Raw genomic sequence first — 22,253 nt, forward strand, 5'->3', positions numbered from 1 at the left:
CAAGTTTTTTCATATCAAAAACGACTTTTCAATTTTATTAATCCAGCCTTAGGATAGCATAAGGATTACAGTAAAATATGTCCAACACAAGAGGCCTTCAGCTCTCATCTGTTTGCCCAGCTGTTGGACAGGACAAGTTAAAAAAGACATGAACCTTAGGATAATTAGACATTAAATCAAGGATTGCTTGAAAGGGAGTTGAAGGAAGCCAATTTATATAATCCCACCCCTGTTCTACCGTACAATTTTCATTACATGATTTATCATTATCCGGTTCATACCTATTTATCAGATATCTATGCTTTACCAACACAGTTTCAGGTCATTAAGAATCATTAAGTATCCATAAATCACATGACGGAAGAATTACTTAATTATTTCAGTCAGACAACTCTTGCAGTAAGAAATATTTATTTGAAATACTTAATTTTCCACATTCTTTAAGTTGGCATTCACATCTTTTCGTTTGGCATAAGGCTCTGTTCAATTCCATGAAATTTCCATAAAACTTTCGGGTAACAAAACCCCCCTTTACGGAGCCCACAGGTGGAAGCCGGGGAGGAGGGAGGGGCGAAGAATGAGCGCTGAAGGTGAGAAATAGAATGAACAGCTGCGCACCTGGGCTTAAACAGGACGCTGAGCAGGTGAGTTAATTGACTGAACCGCCCTAGGGTATATACCTGTAAGACACTGCAGCGAGTATCTGCCTGAAATACGACATGCTGTCATATAAACTTAGACGTAACTATTTTAGAAATCAACATAGCACATGTAGATCAATTACCTAAAATATGTGCAGTTTTTTTTATATTAGAACAATTATGACTGATTAGACAACACTATATCAGAATAATAGGCATAACACTATTTTCAAAAATCATTATAAATTATGCAGTTCAAGTTTCCAAAATATGCAAATCTTTTATTTTTAATTAGAACAATCATGAATCTAATTAGACATTCCTCTATTTCTGAAATCATCATAACTTATGCAGATCAAGTATTAAAATTCAAAAATATGTTTATTATTAGAAAAATCATGAATATCTTTTTGGGGCAATTGGAAGTGATATAATTAGAGATGAATCACTTTAACCAATTTTCAATGATTGATTAGGCAATTTTTTATTATTATTATTACAAGGTAATGCTTTGAAATAAAAAGTTCAATTTTCTGTCCATTTTCCAAGGTTGGTATTTCTTCTTCTGCCTGATTGACAGCGTGCTTCTGGACTTAACAGAGTTTATAAGTTCTCTTCGCTGTGATGTCTCCAGACTTAACCCTTGTGCTATCCTATGGGGTCCAGATGACCCCACCCTTGCATTGACGTGTTTTCCCTACCATGACAAAGGTGGATAAAGGTGAAGAGGATTTCATGTAATCTATGGACACCAGTGAAGATCACAAATCATTGAAGAAAAAAGGTTCAGTGCACTGTCTTGTGGGGTCTAGATGACCCGACTCCCATTGTTAACCCTTGTGCTATCCTATATGACCCCACCCTAACATTGACGTGTTCTCCCTACCATGACAATGGTGGATAAAGGTGGAAAGATTTCATGTAATCATCCTCTAGATGACCCAACTCTCAATGTTAAAGTGCCTAGGATAGCACAAGGGTTAAATGGAAAGGCAGAAGAAAAACCAATCTGGGGCTCAAAACAGAAAACACAAGGGGGACAAAGATGTGGTGTGAATGAAGAAAAGTTTCTGTAAATGGTTGAGAGACAGCAGGTATGTTATAGCGGTGATAAAAACAGGCTTTGGTGTTCAGGTTAAAGTTACTATGGTCACAAGTGTCTTGTAGTTGTAGGGAGCAGGATTTACAGTATCAATAATCATGAAGAAGAAAAAAAGGAGCTCGTTTGTGCAGATCTTGTTTTAAATAATTTATTTTACTAGATGTACCAAAATACTGAAAAAGTTTTTATCCTTTGACTGAAACAGCATTAAATGATGATAAAAGCTGCTCCTATGGGCAGAAGGGAGAAATATGTGTGATGGTGGGTTAGATGGTTTTTTTTTGTTTCTTTTTATGTTAAAAGTTTGGATAATTATTTTTTGGAAGTGAATATTTAGTTTACAGCCTTTTGCTTTTAATATAACTTTGGCTGAAGGACATTTTGGATTTTAGCTGAACATTTGGAGATGTTTCACATCAATAAAGAAATCTATTCTATTCTATTACACCACTAACTGATATCCAACACAAATATAATTTAAAATTTTTCTACTTTTACACATAGTTTATTCTGTGTATTATTTTAAAATCTTCCTAACACAAAGTTTACATCACACAGCTGTGAGGATGGAGGGAAAGACGAGAAGAGAGAAAAAGAATCAGGACACATGGAAGAAAGAAACAGGTTGGTCTGGTGGACGCTCAAGGCAAAGCCAGTTAATACCAAGTCAGTAATTTTTAAAAAGTATTCTTCATTTAAAAAAAATGTGCAGCAGCAAGATGTTTAATTTATTTAAAACATTAAATAATTCTTGCTTGGCCATATAATTTAGTGGAGAAGAACTAAAAGGTGAAGGAGATGCAAGAGGTGAAGGAGACAGACATGAGGTTGGTGATGCATCGGATATCAAAGATAGTAGAGATGACTTCAGGTAGGAATCATTAAAATTTTAAAAGTCACAAAAACCTAGATGCTCATTCTGGTTTAAACTTCTGCTCACCACCTGTTAACTTATTTTGGGAAAACAAGTGCAGACATACATAACAAGTCAGTCCCAACAGAGAAGAACGAGGAGAAAGGATCAGATGAAGATGATGATGATAGAGAGAAAGAGATACGATCAGCTGATGATGAAGAGGGAGAAGAACAGAGAGGTACAGAGGAGAGGGCTGAGGCAAGGCATTACTCAGAAGATTCTTCTGAATGACCTTCACCACACAAATTTGGGGAATCATTGCGGCAATACATGGTTGAAAATAGCTCACAAAAATGTTCTGCTGGGTCATATGACTCATATCCATAATCAGAGAAGAAGTAATGAGATGTATACATTTAAACATAAAGGTGTTGTGTGAGTGTTTAAATAACTTCAGGAGGGGTGGATGGAACGTTTTATGATGTGCATTTATGTCTGTGTGTTTGTGTGTGTGTGGGGGGGGGGCGTTTTTTCATACCCCTATGAAATGACCCTATGAGATCCCAATAAAAGGCCTAGGATAGCACAAAGGTTACGAAAAATGCTGTGTTGTTTAAAGCATAAACCTCATTTGCTCTGTTTATTGCATACCTTAAGTTCACAGAGGAAAGCAAATATCTAGATAATTTAAGGCCAATAACCCTTTTAAATACTGACTATAAACTTCTGACCCATGTAGTTGCAAACAGGCTCAAATCAGGCATAACCCAAATAATCTCTGAAACACAGTCTGGTTTTATTAAAGGTCGCTCAATACCTAATAATAATATTATGTTCTATTTTTAGATTTTTACAAGGCCTTTGATATGATTGAGCACAATTTCATTTTACAAACTATGCAATTTTTCGGTTTCGGAAACAAATGTATTAATGTAGTTAAAACCTTTTATTATAAAACCAGTAGTTCTGTTTGTATACCTCAAGGGACATCTCAAATATTTAATATCAACAAAGGTATAAAACAAAGTTGCCCCATTTCACCCCTTCTTTTTATTGCAGCTGCAGAAATTCTTTCTTTGCTCATTGAAAATGGTGACTTTGGTAAGAATTCAGTTGCAAATGCTGAAATTTCAATAAGCCAACTAGCCGACGATACAACAATTTTCCTGAATAATCTACATGACATCCCCATAATTCTTAAAACTATTGACATCTTTTCAAAAGCTTAAGGCCTCTAACTGTACCAAGTGTGAGATCTTACCCATTAAACCATGAACATAATCTAATGCTTATAATATTCCAAATAAATCCACAGTTTGACACACATTTGACCAAATGTGTTTAGTTGTAGCTGTTTTACTGTGTATTGCCGAGTTATTTTGTCCTGTTATGTTCAATTCATTCTGCAGCATAAGTGAGAGGAAGGGAGAGGATGATGAGTTTATATAGCACCCCTAGTGCAATGTACAGTAATGTTAAATTTGGAGAAATGATCAAAGACATGAGTTTTCATATTGCGAATCCATTTTGTTTCGTTCATTTTATAAAAATGAGAATAGTAGTTGTAAAAAAATATTGAGTTGGGTAACTCAATAAATGTAACTCAATTACTTGTTACCAATTGAATTAATTCATTTAAGTTGGATAATTTATCTATATTTATGTGTCACAATGAAAATAGAAATGAGATAGAAACTCGTAGTTTACTTTGTCCGTTATTTTTCTCCAAGCAGAAATACGCCGTCATTAAAATCTCCGACTCCGTCTCACTGAAGCACAGCGCTCTCACGTGCATTGACCCAGGGTTACCAAGTCGAGCGTAATTACTCTAACTCACATGTGTCAAACTCAAGGCCAGCGGGCCAAATGTGGCCCGCCATGTCATTTTATGTGGCCCGCGAGTTGGGCTGTTATGATGACCTCATCACCGCACTTTTTTTTTTTTTTTGTTGAAAGTTCAACATATGATGCGTGATTGGAACTATAATAAACACATGAAAACATTCATCTTTGCTGACAATTTACTTTTTCTGCTAGTCCTGTATTCAGACTTTCCTTCTTTCTTTCAAACTGTTCTCTCCTTCTCTCCCACCGCGCCTGAAACTGTCTGTCGTCGCCGCGCGCTCTCACTGCCTCTGCTTTACGTGGCACGCGGCTCCCTTTACACACAGGCTCGCACTTTCAGAAGCACACATCCTCATTCTACAACAGAAGTTTCCCTCTCGTGAGGAAATACGACAAATTTACTGCCTTCTAATTAATAATTTCCTTTTGTATCCATTTCCGTAACAAGCTCCTCGCGTTCTTAAGTGCGCGACACGGCCGCCCGCCGGAGGATTTTGTGTTGGGGGGGGTTTATTACTGTTCCCATTCACTCTGTAACACCAAACATGAGCGTGCACTGTTAGATTTCAATGAATATCACTATATCTTTTGTTTGGGAACTATTTTGTGCAGCGCAATGTTATGTGTCTGTATAAACAAAGGCGGAGCCTCCTGCCCCGGGTTCTTCATGGGTGTCAGGCTCACGGCTACCAGAAAGGTGACAAACAAGTGTCTGGGGTCTGTTTATTACTGGGCAATAAATAATATTCTGAGAAGATGTCTGTACCAGAGAGCACAGGTGAAACTTGCGTGCAGTTAGAGAGCGGTCCACTGCAGAAGAATCAACACGCACCCCCAACACACGTGTGCGCGCTCCCTCCTACCAGTCCTACACATGGTTAACCGCGACGCCGCGCCCCCTGGTGGTTCATCACCGCGGTGAGAAAGAATCCGACACGTCACAGCTTTACCCGCGAGAGCATAAACGTTTTTAATTTCTTAAAATAAAAATGAGTGTGTATTTATTCATATCTAGGGGGAATTAGACTTGAAATATCAGATTGGGCAACTAAATATCAGGACCTAAACACTGTCCATATAACCTAACCTGACAGAATCAAATGTAAAAGGATTTATGCTAAAGTAACAAGCAAACATATGTTTCTATGCAACTGTAATTGTCACTTTAAAAAGTTATAATAAATAAACAATGAGTTATTTAACATTAAGGAGTAGTTACGTTTATTTGTCATTACATTTAGTTACATGTATAAGTTATATCTGGCCCTTCGAGGACAGCCACTATGCTGATGTGGTCCTCGGTTAAAATGAGTTTGACACCCCTTCTCTAACTCATATCCGGTCTTTTGGAACCGACATACCCAGAGTAAGCAAGTTCAGGCGGAATCCAGGTAGAGTTCAGGGTTAAAGTCAGGGTAGTTTAAACATGCTTTCTGAAATACCCCCAGTGTCAGATCGCACCATTCATCGTTGTTTGAGCCAGAGTGGACTTTATGGGAGACGACCAAGGAAGACATCAACGTTGAAAGGAAATCATAAAAAAGCCAGACTGGAATTTGCAAAAATGCATGTTGACAAGCCACAAAGCTTCTGGGAAAATGTCCTTTGGACAGATGAGACAAAACTGGAGCTTTTTGTCCAGCCCTATTTTTTAGGTTTTTTATTTTTTTCAATAATTCTGTTAATCAACAACTCCAAAGTAACGGCTGATTTTGATTATTTAATGTTCAATAAATTTTTATTTGTTTATTTTGAACGTTTCAAGTAATTTCAGTGAGCATTGTGGACTTTCTTTCTTTAACTGAGGGGTACCACCAATTTTGTCCACCACTGTATATCCGACCTATTTTATAGGTGTCCCAAAACAACCCATTAAATCTATTAATCAAATCAATTTGAACTTAATATGGAAAAGAAAAACACACTTTATTAAACGAGGTACTCTAAGAAATACGAAGATGGAGGCCTACAAGCTATAAAGTTTAACAGCCTTAATAGTACCTTGAAAATAAACTGGTTAAAATAATTTAATAAAAATCAAAACAGTGTTTGGTTTATCATTCCTAATAAAATATTTTCCAACCAAGGACGGATCAAATTTTTACTTCGTTGTGATTTTGACAGTAAGAAACTTCCCATCCAACTCTTATCTTTTCATCAGCAAGTTCTTCTTTGTGGAAACTCATTTATAAACATAACACTCCACATATCACTCCACTATGCATATACTTAATTACAATGCTATTCTCATGTCTGTAGACAATTTCACAACTAAATATGGTTCACTAACAAGTAGGAAAGATTAAAAAAAAAAATATTAAGGCCATCCCTCAAAATGTTGTAAAATCAGTTTCTGATCTGTTCCATAATGTCATTTACAGACATCCTACTGTCTCCAAGCTTCTGATTAGAGGACACAATAAATCAACTGCCAAACTCCCCAACCACCAAATCAGAGAATATTTTTAACGAAATGTCCTTTCCCACATCTCAAATCCAAATTATATAACCCAGTATTTTAATAATTCAGCAAAGAAACAAATACGAACTAAATATTTAAAATGTCCTATACCTCCTAAAGCCAAGGAAGTCCACTTTAAAAACTTTTCAGGTATATACCCATCCAAGGAATTGCTTAGAAAACGGTTCGGGATTCCTGAAAATTCTGATGTTCTTTTTGTAATGATGACATTGAAACGACTGAGGATCTTTTCTTTGAATGTTTTTACTCTACTGTCTTTTATAATATACATTATTGGCTTTTCCCCAAGATTCCATGTTTAGCAGACTTTTCTATTAAGGACATCATTTTTGGGTTTATTTTAGTAAACAAAACAGAATTTATTTTAAATAATATAATTATTTTGGGTAAATTCTATATACACAAATGTTGATTCCTTGTGTGAATTAGTGTGTGCATGGGTGAATGGGACTGAGACTGTGATTTTGGGCCTTCGAAAGAGGGTAGAAAGCGCTATAAAATTATACACCATTTAAAATCAAACCATATTTTTTTTACATTTCAGAAAGAGCTCTGCTCTTCATGGAAAATAAACTTTCTCTGGAACTTCAAAATATCATATGTAGCTTGCAGCTTTTTTAAACCCTTAAGTTATTGATCACTACAATGCCCATGTAACCCCTTTATTTTATTTCATTGTAATCTTTTTTATTTGCATTTGTATTTTTCTGTATTATTGTATTTTTCATTTAACTCTTTTTAATGTTGTCTACTTTTTTCTATACCTGTTGTAATTGTAACTTGGTGAATCATTTTTACAACTTATACAATTCTGTAAATTTCAAGTGTTTTTTCAATAAAAAAAAAATTAAGAAAACAAAGATTTGACGTCATCGTCACGTGCGCCAGATCGTCCAATTTTCAAATTGTGGAACCTCCTCCGTCTGCCGCCGGACCTCTTAGTTGCAGGGACTTCCGTTCCCACCCTCGTTCTCGTGTCATTTCCGGGTGGAGGCTACGCCAGACTCCGCGTCGTTATCGTTTCGCTGTAAACAAAAGTTATTCAACGGTTCAACTTTAACGACGCAGTGAACGACAAGACATGCATATCAAAACCGGTGAGTTCACACAGCCGTTCGGCCACCGGAACCGAAGATCTGCCGCTTTCGACGTGCCGTAGAGTTCTTTACCACCGTGTGTGTTAGCAGTGAAGCTAGCGCTCCGATGGCTGCCTGGTACTACTACTTTGAATGGAGGGGGGTTACGAAACTTTGACTCGGGTTGGCCCAGCAACTAGCCGAAGGGTCGTGGTCGTCCTGAACGGGGATTTAGAGCTTCGACACGGGGCTTGTTGTTACGGCTGAGTCTCCGCCAACGTTCCCGGTTCTTTCGTGACCAAAGATGAAGACCAACCGTCGAGTTTGGCTGTGAGCAGCATGACGCTGCTAATTATAGTTGGCTAACACCGGCGCCGGTTGGTTAGCATCGTTACGTGTTGCCTGTGCTAACAGGGGCAGTTTGAAATTGGGTTGCACTTTAGAGTCGTTCTGTTTTACTAGCAGTTTCACGAAAGTTGCGTGGAATTTTCTGGAAGCGGGGTAGGGGTGCCATGCGGTGTTTCGGTCCCGCCAGGCGGGAGGGCAACACGCTGGGATCCCCCCTCCGTCTTTGTATAGAGTGGTGAGCTGTGGAGGATCAGTCAGGTCTGCCCCGCAGGAGGGGGGCTTATTAAATAAAATCCCGTAGATGCGTCATCGGCTCGCTCACTTCACGAGGCAGCGAATGGAAATGACATAAGCTGTTGAGTAACTCTGGTCCAAAAGAATCGATGTTCGGAGGCTTACGTTACGCTCCAATTAACTCTGTGTCGTCCTGCGAACACCTGGAACCGGCAGAAGCCCGCTTCCGGTTCCTGAATGGCCTGCTGCACATTTTCACTTAACCCCTAAATTCTGTATTAACAATTTTTAAAAGTTCTAAAACACGGCTCTTTGTTATGCTCAAAATGTGTGGGCAAAAGTTTTACGTTCAAATCACTTAAAAGATTCACTATTTCCATCAGAAGAGTTACACAATTTAAGAAACCCACTGAGGTGTTTCTGAAATTTTTATAGATTTTCTGTTAGATTTACAAATGTGTAAATGTGTAATCATTTGCAATAGTTCAATTTAGGTTTAAAGCCCCACTGTGTACTTTAAAAGTTTTTAAAAGTGAGCCTAAAAACAAAAATAATTTTAAATAAGGTATCCAGACGCACAGTTTTGATACTGATTTTCTTTTTACATTTATTTAAGAAAAAATTGTATTTGTAACTGTGGCCTGCAAAGACCTTTTTAGAAAAATAAATTTAGTTACATTAAAATCATAATAAAATGGCAATAACACAGATTCATTACAATACAAATCAAAAATATATAAAATCGTAAAACTAGGTTACAGCAACATTATTCCTTAAAAGTGATCAATAAGATTTGTTTTAAAACCGCGCTTGAAATTAAATAAGCGTCCAGATTCCAGCTTAGGAGACGAGGAAAACATGGATCTATTTGTCTGACGGTGGATGCATCAGAATGGAGCAGAGCAGGGAGCAGAAAAATGCTACAAGATAGTGTTAGAAATGGCAAAAAACAATTTTCACCGTTTTCTTTCTTCTTGGTTGTAATGTAAATAAAGTATAACATGGAAAAATTTGTTTTCAGTCGGAATTAGAGGGACTTTACGTCGAAACGACAAAATGATCAGAGTTTAAGTCAAAACAATTTGACCTTCAGAGTAAATGACCTGTTGGGTTGAAAATTCAGCAACACGTGTCTAATGAAATAATTACCTGAGGTTGTATTTGGGTTTCACTGCCTGCTAAACAGAGGTCCCAATAATTAACCACCTTTAGACAGTGTTTTATTTCCATGAGATGTTTTCTTCTCCGTTATGTCGACATCAATACATGTTGGTGTCTGTGCTGTAGGTACATGGGAATCCAGCAACGCCGTGTGTGAGCCATCCAGCCTGTGTGACAAAGCCGTCCTCGTTTCAGCCACCAACTCAGAGCCCCACATTCGCAACCGCCGCCTGTCTCCCGGGTCAGGAAACTGCGGAGGTGGTGGAGGAGGGTGCATCTCTGGAAGTGAGCAGTCACCCCCCCAGCTCTCGCCAGAAGCTGACCCGCTCGGGCCCGGACAAACAAACAACCTCGCCGTCCGCAAGGAAAAGGAGCGCAGGGGGCACAAAGGCCGCAGCCTCCGCAGGGAAAGCCAAAGGGGACCGGGCCGCGCCGGTGAGCGAGCACTAAAGGCTAACCACAAAGACAGGTGGGTCGAGGACAGTCTGTCGCTGCTCAAGCCCCCACCTGCTTTCCCAGTGCAGGACAGCCCTGCCAAACTGCAACCTGCCGTTAGCTACGCTTCAAAGGTGAAGGCGGGTGCAGCAGGTGGTGCGCTGGAGGACGACCGCCCAGCCATTGGTGTGCTGCTACAGAACCAATGGGGCCTAAGCTTCATCAGCGATGCCAGGCCACCCAATGAGGGCCCCAGCCCTCAGTCCTCTGCAGTACCCCTCCCACCTACAGACGAACACCCCGCAGATCCAGTTCTCAGAGTTCAGCCTCCTGACCTAACACCGGCTCCTGTCACTACCTCTTCCTCCCTGGTCACACACACTGACACAGACGAGGCCAATGGGGAGCTGCTGCTGAGCTGTCGCCATCTTGTGGAGGCTTTGAGTTATCACAGTAGAGGTAAGCACAGTGACGCTCAAGTCTGTTGAAAAAGATCCATTGAGTTTCTAACCACCGTAAATCTCTCCTGTTTTCAGAGTGGAATATTATCTGCAATAGACAAAAGAAAGGTGGGTAGAAGGAAGCCTTCTGAAGCAGCCGTGACAGATGATCAACAGGCAGAACACATCTGAGCTCATTTCGTTTTCCTCTGCAGATCCAAAAAGAGTGGTTTGGTACAAGAGCACCAGGGAGCACCCCGCCTAGCAGTGCGTCAAGCCTGAAGCCTCGACATCACAACAGACCTGCTTTCACATCAAAAACACATGACAGACGGACACATTTTTGGGTCCCGTTCACGCCGCACTCAGGATTATATCGTCATGTAAAAAGCCACACTGAGACACTTTGGACTAACTCCTTTGAGGTTCCAACAGCAATGGACTTTTTAACGCCTTACAGAAAGCCTGCCTTAATCAGACTTTTCATCACCTCATTACTGTTTTAGCTTGTACGCATGGGGCTGTTTTTTTCTTTTTAACAATCTTTAAAGAGTCTAATTTAAGTCTTTGTTCCCTTTTGAAAGCTGCGATTTTATCAGACTTTGTCCTCTGTAAAGCGAGTGGTCAATCAAGCACTTTGTTTCAAATCTTTGACCAATCTGTGTGTGCAGGAAGCCTCAGCAGAACCGTTGATTTTTCTTCCCCCTCTTGATTTTAAGCAAAAGAATGTGTTGCACCTGCTGGAGTTTTATTGTTGGTGTGTGCAGGGCCGTCTGTTTCCATGTGTTGGGTTTACTGAAGGGTGCAGCCAACCGCACAGTAGTGTTCACCCTTAACCACGTCAGATCTTAATGCTGTGCTCCTGTTTTTATTTGGCCCCTGAGCAGCTGGATGTTGCTTCAAAGGGACGTCACTATGAAACATTAAAATTACACTGGAGAAAGAGAGAAGTCAGAACAGTATTGCCTAATAAAAGTGAATACATTTGAGACTTAAGTTTGTTTTGTTTTTTTAAGACAAAAGCCAACTTTTAATTCAACAGTAAACTGAACAGAAGAAACATTTAAGCACTAAAATTCTGAAATGTCTTTTTAGATGAGCTGCAGTCAGTCTCTCCACGTCACCTCCACTTCATCTGTTCTGTACCTGCACACAAACATGAACTTTTTATACACAAAAGATAAGGACTTCTGTATAAACAGGATGTTTACTCGCTAATTTAGGAGTTACTCCTGATTTTGATGCTGACTTGACAGATGCTCACCTTTGTGTGATCCACGAGTCTTCTAGCTGTGTCACCTGACCAGAGCGGAACATCTCCCAGCCCGCCTGAGCGATCATCGCGCCGTTGTCGATGCAGAACCTGCAGCACAGCAGATGAACAAACCTCTGAACCTTAGAAAAGTCAGCCTTGAATGAACCTCCAAACAAGCTCTCAAACACATTTTTTCTTTTTCCAGAATGCTGAGAATTGTTCAAATGTTTAGTTTGCGAACATTTCTGGAAGATTACCGTTCATTTGTGGCAAACAGCTTGGCTCCTCTCTCCTGACACATCACTCCCATCATTTCCTGGAGACGCAAGTTACCTGAGGAAACAGCAGCTCACATGTGACACAAGGAAGAATCAGAGGCCACGCAGTGCGTTTGAGTCAGATGTTTCTAAGAGGTCAGGAAGACCTCCATCATGGGGCTTCTGCCACTGTCTGCAGGCTGGTTGAAAAGATGTTTCATAAAAATCCCAGACTTTGTGCAGCCATGAAGAAATATTGAAGGTGCCCCATAGAGGCCCCCTAGTGGCACACGTGAACTCCAACTAACTTCACTAAGGGTAATATAATTAAATGTTTGTATTATAAATCTATTTTAAAATTAGAAATTTCCATCACTAAATGAAAATGGAGTCAAAGAAGTGATCTGATGTGTGCTCGCAAACATAAAATTGTATTTGAGTTTTCACTTCAAAAAAGTAAAATCATCATAGTAAAAAAGGGTATGATGGTTTATAAATCCTTTTTTGGTTATGATTTAGTGTGATGCATCATGGAGACATCCTGCAGAGGAGTTAAACACAAGGCTCTGATCTTTTAGTTCTTCGGCTTTGTTGGGTTTGGTGTCTAGCATCTGCGGAACTGTAACCCTTGTGCTATCCTAGGCACTTTAACATTGGGAGTGGGGTCATCTAGACCCACTAGACAGTGCTCTGAACCTTTTTTCTTCAATGATTTGTGATCTTCACTGGTGTCCATGGATTACATGAAATCTTTCCACCTTTATCCACCTTTGTCATGGTAGGGAGAACACTTCAATGCAAGTGTGGGGTCATCTAAGAGCACAAGGGTTAAACCAGTGTTTTTCAACCAGTGTGCCGTGGCACGGCTGGTATGCCATGGGAGATTACCCATTCACTGATCTAAAAACATTTCCCATCTCCAGGATATCAGCTCTTTTTTTATCCAAACAGGCCCTGATAAAATACTGAGTAGTTAGGAATATGAAAGATCGTAAAATACTTTTTTCTTTGTGTTTATTTGATTCTAGTAAAGACATTTTGATTGAAACGATGTAATCATCTAAAAGAAATAAAACATTTTTGTTAAAGTTTTCAAAGACTTCATCTTTGATTAAGACGAGAGAAAAACTAATAAAACTTCAACATGTTCACTTTTTGTGTAGATACAGAAAACATAAATGTTATTTTTTTTGTGTAAAATTTTTCAAACATTGTGATCATATAATTGTTCGAAACATTGAAATAAATATTTTAAAAAAATATCACTAAAAAGAATATTTAATATTAATTTTTATGAGGTTACATCAAATTGCATGGTAATAAACTGGAGGAAAAAACAACTACTAGGGTAAAATGTCAAATAATTTAGTTGAAAATTATTACTGAAAACTAACTTAATTTTTATCATAACTTTTCGAAAAAACAGCTGCAACTTCCAGCTTTTTCTGCCACAATTGTCACAATAATGCATGTGACACTGCAAAGGGACTGTACATCAATACAGACTATGAGTTTCTCCTTTGATTCTATTACAGACATTTTGACAAGAATGACGGTACCGCGATTTAGCTGCAACTAAAGCTGTTTCTGTAAGTCCCGCCCCTTTAACTGTCTCCACCAATCATTCTTGGAGTCTTAATCACACGTCATCAGTCTGACCAATCAGAAGTGGTTAAAGTCTTCACTTCCTTGTTCTGATTCTGTTGATAAAGTTGCTCAGTTCTAACAAAATACCAGCTAAAGCTTGTCTTTAGCGGTGTAGCTTTCCGTGGGATCCGGTGTCAGATCCGTGGAACAAGTAAACAAAAAACGAAGCTCAGAGACGCTTGATTTTCTGCGTTCCGTGGATTTTTGCACTGCAATTCCCATGATGCATTGGGTTAAAGTGACAGTGTCTCTGTGCACAATGAGTCTCTCCTCTTAACGTCTTGAAACAACAACGAACACTGATCAAACAGTTTTAAAAACTTCTAACTTAACTTTTATTACATATTTTAGAAAAAACAGCTGCAGCTTTTTCTGCCACAACTGTCACAAAATGTGAGATTGTGGAGGGACTGTAGATCAATACAAACTATGATTTTCTCTTTTTTTTTTTTTTTTTTTTTTTTTGGATGCTGGTGTGCCGCGGGATTTTTGTCAAGGTTAAAGTGTGCCGTGGCTCAAAAGATGTTGAAAAACACTGGTCTAGATGACCCCACTCCCAATGTTAAAATGCCTTGAATTGCACAAGGGTTACACAACCACAATGATTCTTTGATCCTGTTATCAGGTGAGTTTGCTGGTCAGGTACATGGTCCTGTGTGGGCAGAGATGAATTTCGAATGAACTGCTATAGGGCTGCAGGAACTATGTCTACAAAAAAGGCAAGTTTTGGGATGTTGGCCAAAAACAGCATCATAATTAAAAGACCACCAAGAACGCCTTGAAAATACATCAAAAGATGATCAGAATGGGCTTTTTAAGCATTTCAGATTTTACTGAATAAATCTAAAGGTGTATTCAGACTGGGAAAACTTTCGGTCCGGACCCAGTCCGCTTAATTTGGTCCGGAGCGATTCCTCACTTCAAAAGTGAGTTGTCACTTCATCAGACTAAATCACTGAGTCTGTATTCAGACTGCTGTCAAACAAAAACTAGTAAACAACCACATGACTAAAACATCAAGTACAACACGGTGGAGGCATGTTGCAGGGCTGTTACTGAGGAGAAGATACACGGACACGGATATGTGTTTATGACATGTAGATTTAGGAGAAAACCAGGAGAAGCAAAGTGTATCATGTTAAAAGTAGTTTTAATGCATTCGTCTAACCACACTTCTATGAGCTGTGGTGTCTCATCGTTGTGTTTTGGCATAATTTTTAAGAGAACTCTATTCAGGAACTACAAGGTAGCTTTTAGGTGCTGGGCACGTAACGAGACACAGAAAAACATTTAAAAAGTGTCTTCAGCAGTCTATTCTAGCAAATAAAGAGTTGGACCCTTTTTCTGTTTGATAATACGACAGTCATTGCTTTACATTTATCTGTTACTACATTCTTACTTTGTTTACATCACGTGACCACCGGCTACGGGGGTCGTTTTGGTTCAGTTGCTCAGCTCTGGGAACAGATTATACTCAGACTGAGGAATCTCAGAATAAACCGATGTTCAGTCCGATTGGAAACGAACTGAGACCACTGAGATGGGTCAGAGAGTGCGTCCTGGTCCCGGACCAGTTTGGGTGCATTCAGACTGAAAATGTGTTCCGGATTATCGGGGGGAAATGGACTCTGGTTTACTTTAAGCAGACCAAATGTTTCCAGTCTGAATACACCCCAAGTAATTTATAACTTTTTCAACAGAACTACAAAAATGAATGAACTGTCTGTTCATTTCTGATTGTTTGAGTCACATCTGTACTTCAGATAGTTCAGCAGCTGAGCTGTGGAGGCCACGTTCTTCCATACTTACAGCCAACGCCACCAACAATGAGCACCTCCTGGGAGCCGCAGTGAGCCATGGCCCGCTCGGTGATCTCCACCAGCATGGCGAACACCGTCTCCTGCAGGGCGGGGGAGGTTCGTCTGGTTTCACGACTAGTTTATTTTTTATTTTCTTGTTCATTTATCAGACTAGGCCTTCATCTTCATACCTGAAGGGAAAAGCACAGATCTTCTGGCGTACACTGATCAGCACTCAGCATCTTATTAGCAGCCTCCTGGGGAGAAGAAAATATATGAGAAAATAGAAACAGAAACAGTCAGACCCGACGGTAGCTTTAGAGCAGGGGTCCAGGCCTCGAGGGCCAGTGTCCTTTGGGTTTTCCAGAAACCCTGCCTTATTTGCAGCTGGTTACCTTGATCAGGTGTGTTTAGCCAATAAGAAAGCTTCAATTGTAGGTTGGAAAACATTTAGGACACCGGCCCTCAAGGCCTGGATTTCGGGACCCCTGTTTAGAGTGAGAGAAGATCACCTCAATGTAGGACAAAATCCCCGAAAAGGACACGTCCATGCCCTTCACTGTGTATGGCAGCTCCACGTAGCGTTTCCCTCTAACAGTACAGACACACCAGGTCACACAACACGCTGCTACCACCATCGTCCAATCCAACAACTCACCTTTTGGCCAACTGCTCTATGTTGTAACCTGGACTGGGGTCATTAGAAATCTGACAGAAGACCCAAAGAAAGAATCCACACGAGTCAGTAGGAGCATTCAGAAAAACATCAGTCAGAGGAAATAAAAACACAAACCTTGATGACTCGAGCAAACCTGTCCAAACAGTTCCCAACCGCAATGTCGATGGTCTCCCCGAATATTCGGTAGCGCCGCTGTGAGTACGCGATAACCTTCAACACCAACAGAAAACAGACTTACAATCAAGGAGACCTGAAAACAGCAGAAAAAGCCTCTGTGCCTCACCTGAGTGTTTCCTCCACTCACGTACAGCACGGTGGGGTTGTTGGCTTTGGTGATGAGTCGACCCATTTCTATGTGTCCGATACAGTGGTTGACACCGAGGAGCGGCTTCCCCCACAGCTGGGCGACTGTTCGGGCCACAATGGCAACTGTCACCAGGGGAGCCCCCATACCCGGACCTGAGGGAGAAGGAAGGTCAGGAAAATAAAGAGAGGAAAAAAAACTTTGACAGATTTACAACATGAAAAAAAGTGTGTGTGTGTGGGGGGGGGGGTGTCTCTGGTTGACAGTTACAGTGAGGTTAGCTTGAGGTAGCTAGAGGTTGTTTTTCTCATTGTCTCGATGAAAATAAGAAGAAAAGGCCCAAGCAGGCTGCTTCTCCGTTCCACAACGGCTCTCCGTCCAGCCAGCCAGCCAGCGGCCGGTTCAGAGAGCAAGCGGGTGTCACCGCCCTCGGGAGTGTTCAAAGATGGGCAGGGCTTTTTTACTGGAGCTGCAGAGCATGATGACGTGAAACCTTTATTATAACTTCAAAAGATGACATACATATTTACATGAATAGAACAGAAACAAAGAAGAAGAAAAAATTAAATACAATAAAATAAAATGAGAATTGTAGCCTAATACAAATGTCATAATATAATATTACGGATTGTCATACAGCATGTTATCTTCAATGAATGTGGACAGTTTTCTTGTATTTTTGTTTTTCATAAATTTCAGTGATTGAAAATATAAACAGACCTCTTTAAGAAATGTATTAAATAATGGTTTGATATTAAAGAATCTGCTCTCATGAATGAAAAGTTTCCCAGATATTAATAGTTTATTAAATGGCACAAAAAATAATTTATCACCAGAAAGCACTCCAAATAATACAATGTGTTTTTGTAACTGAATAAGAATAGGAAAAGGAAACTTTGAACAGCACCAACAAAATAAAATCCACCCAAAAACTGTTAACATATATACAGTCAAAAAACAGATGATCGAGTGTTTCTATATTGATCTCACACACAAAAAAAAAAAAGTTATTTTCTGGAAAACCAAAGTGTAAATGTCATAGTTCCTTGCATGGATAAACAGCATTAATGGTTTTAAAATTGATTTCTTTGTATTTTGGAAAAATTTGACTTTTAATAAACTGAGATCTTAACTTGTATATTTCCTCTTTTGTGTAATGCTGTGACATAGAATGATTTTTGTAAGATGTTGGAAACATTTCTCTAACAAACAAAGATCTTAGAAATGAGTTTGGAAGTTTTGATTTAAGCGATTGACCATCAAGTAACAGAGATGGAAGCTGAACTTGAACATTATGAACCAGACTGGAGGACATTTATTGATTTTTATCACGTTGTTAAATTGTTTTCTATCATTTCATTTAAACTTACTGGAAAATGTTTCCATTATCATTCATAATGTGTAATAATGACCAAATACCGTTATCGATCCAATTTTTGTAAAATATTGATTTGTTCCTAAATAAAATATAGCGACAGTTCCATATGGGAGTGTTTTGTGGACTAAAATTATGTTTGAATATGAGCTTCCAGTTAGGGGTGTGACGATAACTCATCACCGCACGTTTTTTAGGGGGAAAGTTTTTTATTTTATTTTTTAGGTTGTGCATATGGTCCCTCATTGGAACTATAATAAACACATTAAACATATTCATCTTTGCTGACAATTTACTTTTTCTGCTAGTCCTGTGTTCAGACTTCAAGGGTTTCAGGGGGAAACCTTTTATTACTGTTCTCCTTCACTCCCTATACCGCGTCTCTCTCTCCCTCTATGCTGCACGTGCTCCCTCTACTTACACACACGCGTGCGGTTTCAGCAGCACATACACATCCTCATTCTACAACAGAACTTTCCGTATCACGAGGAAATACGACAAATTTACTGCGTTCTAATTATTCATTTCCATTGTATTCATTTCCATTACAAGCTGCGTGCGTTCTTGGGTGCGCGACACGGAGGATTTTGTGTTTTTGGGGGGGGGCGCCCTTAATACTGTTCTCCTTCACTCCGTGACACCAAACATGAACACACACTCTTAGACTTCTATGAATATCACTACATGTTTTGTTTGGTAAATATTTTGTGCAGCGCAACGTTACGTGTCTGTATAAACAAAGGCATAGCCTCCTGCCCATCATTCTTCATGGGTGTCAGGCTTCATGGCTACCGGAAAGGTGACAAAGTGTCTGCAGTCTTGTTTATTATTAGGCAATATATACTATTCTGAGAAGATGTCTGTACCAGAAAGCACAGGTGAAATTTGCGTGTAGCTAGAGAGCGGTCCACTGCAGAAGAATCAACACGCACCACCAAAACACGTGTGCGCGCTCCTTCCTCCTAGTCCTACACACAGTCATTGCAGTCATTCTACAACACCTATATAGTTAGTTCATTAGTTAGATAGGTACTAGTTAGTTGTTACTGTTATTTGTAGGCTTGCACAATATACCGTAAATTTATCGTTATCGCGACATCAAGCTGTGCAATATGCATACCGCAAAAGATGGCGAAAATCGCAATAAATGGTTACCTTAAATTTGCTAAAAAAAAAAACCATGGCAGCTTGAAATATTGAACAAATGAAATAAATCCCTTTATGCATTTAACCAATCGGAAGGACCCGTTTACGTTGTTGATCAATCAGATGAGCCCTTTTATGTTTGATGTTTGCCTCCTACGTTGACAAGGGTCATTTGGAGTATAACTTTTAAACTGTTGCAGTGAAATTATGTTTTTGGTTGTTTTGCTATTTGTTTATATCCCGCAAATTACATCATTATTGCAATATTAATCACCAATATCGCTTATCGCGAGTTTTCCTCATATCGTGCAGCCCTAGTTCATCTTTCTCTTTCGGCTTTTCCCATCAGGGGTCGCCACAGCGAAACAACCTCACTTTTGAGGAGCAGTCGCATGGTTAACTTGGCAATTTTTTACCCCGGATGCCCTTCCTGACGCAACCCTCTCAATTTATCCGGGCTTGGGACCGGCACAGAAGCAGAGAAGGGAATAGGGAGCACGGAGGGAAGGCGCCGCAAACCAGCATGAGCTAAACTGGCTCCCTTTATCGTGCAGCCCTAGTTATTTGTTAATAAAGAATACTGCGTTGTAATTGTATTCATTTTCAACGCAGCCGCCGGGGGATTTTGTGTTTGGCGGGGGGGCTGCTGGTTCATCACAGCGGTGATCAAGAATCCCACACCATCACAGCTCTACTTCCAGTACGGGAACACCTGCTGATGATTGGTACAAAGTTTAAAAAGAAGAATAGGAATAGTCAAAAATCACATTTTAGCATGAACTCAATGCCCCTAAATGAGCGAAAATTTTTGAAGGTATTTGAAACCAAATATTTCTCTCATTTTGAATAAAGACTTAAGCCGGTTAATGTTAATCAAACCATACAAACATTCAAAGTCTATGGCTTTAAGTCCACCTTCGCTGTAATCCTGAATTATTGTTCCTTTTTATATGTAATGAGTCTTGTTTTTCCATATAAAGTTGAAATTGGCCTGGTTTATTGCTTTCCTTGCAGAATAGCCACTGAATATGCTGGATAAATGAATCTTGATAAACATTCCAGTTTAGTGAGAAAAACAGGGTTTTTTATACGTATTGATAACATTTCTGTTGCAGTTATAAAAAGTAACGGTGAGATTGGACAGCCTTGTTTAATTCCTTTGTTTATTAAAAATCTGGAAGAAATACCATTTGGTAATATAGCTGCACTGTTTGTATCGTTATAGATTGTTTTAACTAAATTTATGAAAGTAGTTCCAAATCCAAATAATTCTAAAGTGTGAAACAAAAGTAGGTTCAGTTTAGATCTAATATTGATTGTCTTCATACTGCTTCATCCTCAGCAGCAGGTCGACTCCTCCACATTAAAATCCATCTTCTTTCATTGGTTGTTTTAAGAAACTTTTTTCTGACAGGAAACTCGGACTTTTTAGATTTAGGCATGCGCACAAAGACAAATAAGAAGACTGTATGTGTAAAATCACCACATGGTATTTAAAGTTGCTTCAAAAAACAGCCTAACATTTTCAGAGGCAGGGGGTGGGCTACACAAACCCTGTCAAACATTTTGAAAGTTGGATGTGGGGGCCAGCAGGTGATATTTACTTTTATTGACGCATCTGAATGGTCAGTTATAACTTTAATACCTTACTAAAAAGAAATAATACATAAAAAAAATGTATCAAGAATGCTTCTTCTGACCATGACTGAGTAACAGCTGTTTATTTCTCTCTAGAAGTCTATGGTATTTTGGCTTCTTGGAACCAGCAGGTACTTCCTGTTTGGAGTGTGAAGGTCTTCTTCTCAAATACAGTCAATGGTTCCACCAAGTAATTTGTGTTCTGAACTGAAAGCAGAACCGCCTGCGTTTACCTTTGGTGTAAGCCACACAGTCGATGTCCGTAGGTTTGAGGCCTGCTTCCTCCAGCGCCTCCTCCAGGACGGTCAGTATAACACTGCGGTGGTGTCGTGCAGTGTCACTCGGCATGAACCCTGCAGAGCCCACGAACGCAAAAGTAGCTTCATACTTTGACATGCGCTCAGTGTGATGTGGGAGCAGATCTTACCTTGACCAGGGGGGGTGATGTAAGTCCTTCTTGGGTTGGAAAGCACTTCGCCATCCTTTATAATGCCAATACCAATCTTATTGGCACTGCCCTCAAACCCGATAACTATGGTCATGGCAGCCGGAAAACTCTTATCTGGAAAGGCAAAACAAATCCAAACACGTATTTAAGATTATAGAATTGGCAACCATGAGCTCAACCTCTTAGAGCTTCTATTCTCGTATCCTTGCAGCTTTCTTTGAAGGTCATTTATTAATTGTCTGTATCCTCTTTGTCCAGGTGAAGTTAGTGGTTACTGAAGCTTCTGCCACAACCTGGACACCAATGGAAGGAGGTGGAGCCTCCACCTATAACTGCAACATGAGGCATCAGCCAGCTTTGACTGTTCCAAATCAACAGCTGATGTCAATGTATGGTAACAACAAAGGAAACTTCAGAGCAAAGAAACAATTTGAAGATGCAGAATCCCTCGTAAAAGACAATCTAACAAAAAACATATTTGTATTTAGAAAGAAACGGAAGTAATTTACTTTTTTTCTTACTTAAAAGTTGAATCAAACATCAAAACATTTTGGCACCAGAGGCAGAATTTCACCATTATAAACAGGAGCACATAATGGTAGCACTAACAAAACCCTAAACTAACGTAAAAAAAATAAACCAGAATTATATTATGATTTACACATTTACATAGACAAAAAGAAAATAGTTTCCTGAATCTATAACAAATGCAAAGAAACAAACAAACAAAATGAACTTTCCATAGAATATTAGACGAATATTCAACTTTCGTAAGCTAACTCGAAAATGTACATATTTTTTAAATATTACCTAGCTTTATGCTTTCTCTCTTTCTTTCTTTGGCATGAATAAATTAAAATTCGTAAAACGATGTTTATTTCGACATTTCTTAAAAGAAACTACAGTTTTTAAGCTATTTTTGCACGCGAGGTTTTCAGGACCCAGGTATCGGTGGGTGAAAATGTGCCTTATCATAAAACTTTATTTACGGTCGCTTTATTACACTTTGTGGTAGGGTTAAATGTTTAGTGGTTAGCGTGAGTAAAAAATGATTATTTAAATATATAAGGATTGTATTGTATTTA

At 39.3% G+C, this 22,253-nt stretch overlaps 2 protein-coding genes across 2 annotated transcripts; one reads left to right on the forward strand and one right to left on the reverse strand.

Moving 5' to 3' along the window:
* Positions 1-7,812: 7,812 nt before the first annotated feature.
* On the forward strand, positions 7,813-11,616 carry LOC101172374 (uncharacterized). The gene is made up of 4 exons (XM_004082981.5): positions 7,813-8,023; positions 9,872-10,639; positions 10,717-10,749; positions 10,836-11,616. Exons 1-4 carry the CDS (start codon positions 8,008-8,010, stop codon positions 10,883-10,885), a joined length of 867 nt encoding a protein of 288 aa, XP_004083029.1. The 5' UTR covers positions 7,813-8,007; the 3' UTR covers positions 10,886-11,616.
* Position 11,617: 1 nt separating this feature from the next.
* osgep (O-sialoglycoprotein endopeptidase) lies at positions 11,618-22,125 on the reverse strand. Its single transcript, XM_004082980.5, has 12 exons — positions 21,979-22,125; positions 21,148-21,282; positions 20,954-21,073; positions 16,541-16,716; positions 16,372-16,467; positions 16,237-16,286; positions 16,091-16,169; positions 15,770-15,835; positions 15,589-15,679; positions 12,133-12,208; positions 11,885-11,983; positions 11,618-11,766 (listed from the first exon to the last, which is right to left on the reverse strand). The coding sequence occupies exons 2-12, from the start codon at positions 21,260-21,262 to the stop codon at positions 11,727-11,729; spliced, it is 1,008 nt and encodes a 335-aa protein (XP_004083028.1). The 5' UTR covers positions 21,263-21,282; positions 21,979-22,125; the 3' UTR covers positions 11,618-11,726.
* Between the last annotated feature and the right edge of the window lie 128 nt (positions 22,126-22,253).

The sequence above is a fragment of the Oryzias latipes genome, chromosome 23, assembly GCF_053564925.1.
Source record: "Oryzias latipes strain Hd-rR chromosome 23, Olatipes_Hd-rR_3.1".
Taxonomy (NCBI): domain Eukaryota; kingdom Metazoa; phylum Chordata; class Actinopteri; order Beloniformes; family Adrianichthyidae; genus Oryzias; species Oryzias latipes.

Coding starts and splice junctions, on each gene's coding strand:
- osgep (XM_004082980.5), bottom strand. CDS start 21,262: ATGACCATAGTTATCGGGTTTGAGGGCAGTGCCAATAAGATTGGTATT. Junction 21,074..21,147: donor CATCACCCCCCCTGGTCAAG/GTAAGATCTGCT, acceptor TGGGCTCTGCAG/GGTTCATGCCGAGTGACACT. Junction 15,836..16,090: donor GGATTTTGTCCTACATTGAG/GTGATCTTCTCT, acceptor TCTTCTCCCCAG/GAGGCTGCTAATAAGATGCT.
- LOC101172374 (XM_004082981.5), top strand. Junction 10,640..10,716: donor TTTGAGTTATCACAGTAGAG/GTAAGCACAGTG, acceptor TCCTGTTTTCAG/AGTGGAATATTATCTGCAAT. Junction 10,750..10,835: donor CTGCAATAGACAAAAGAAAG/GTGGGTAGAAGG, acceptor TTTCCTCTGCAG/ATCCAAAAAGAGTGGTTTGG.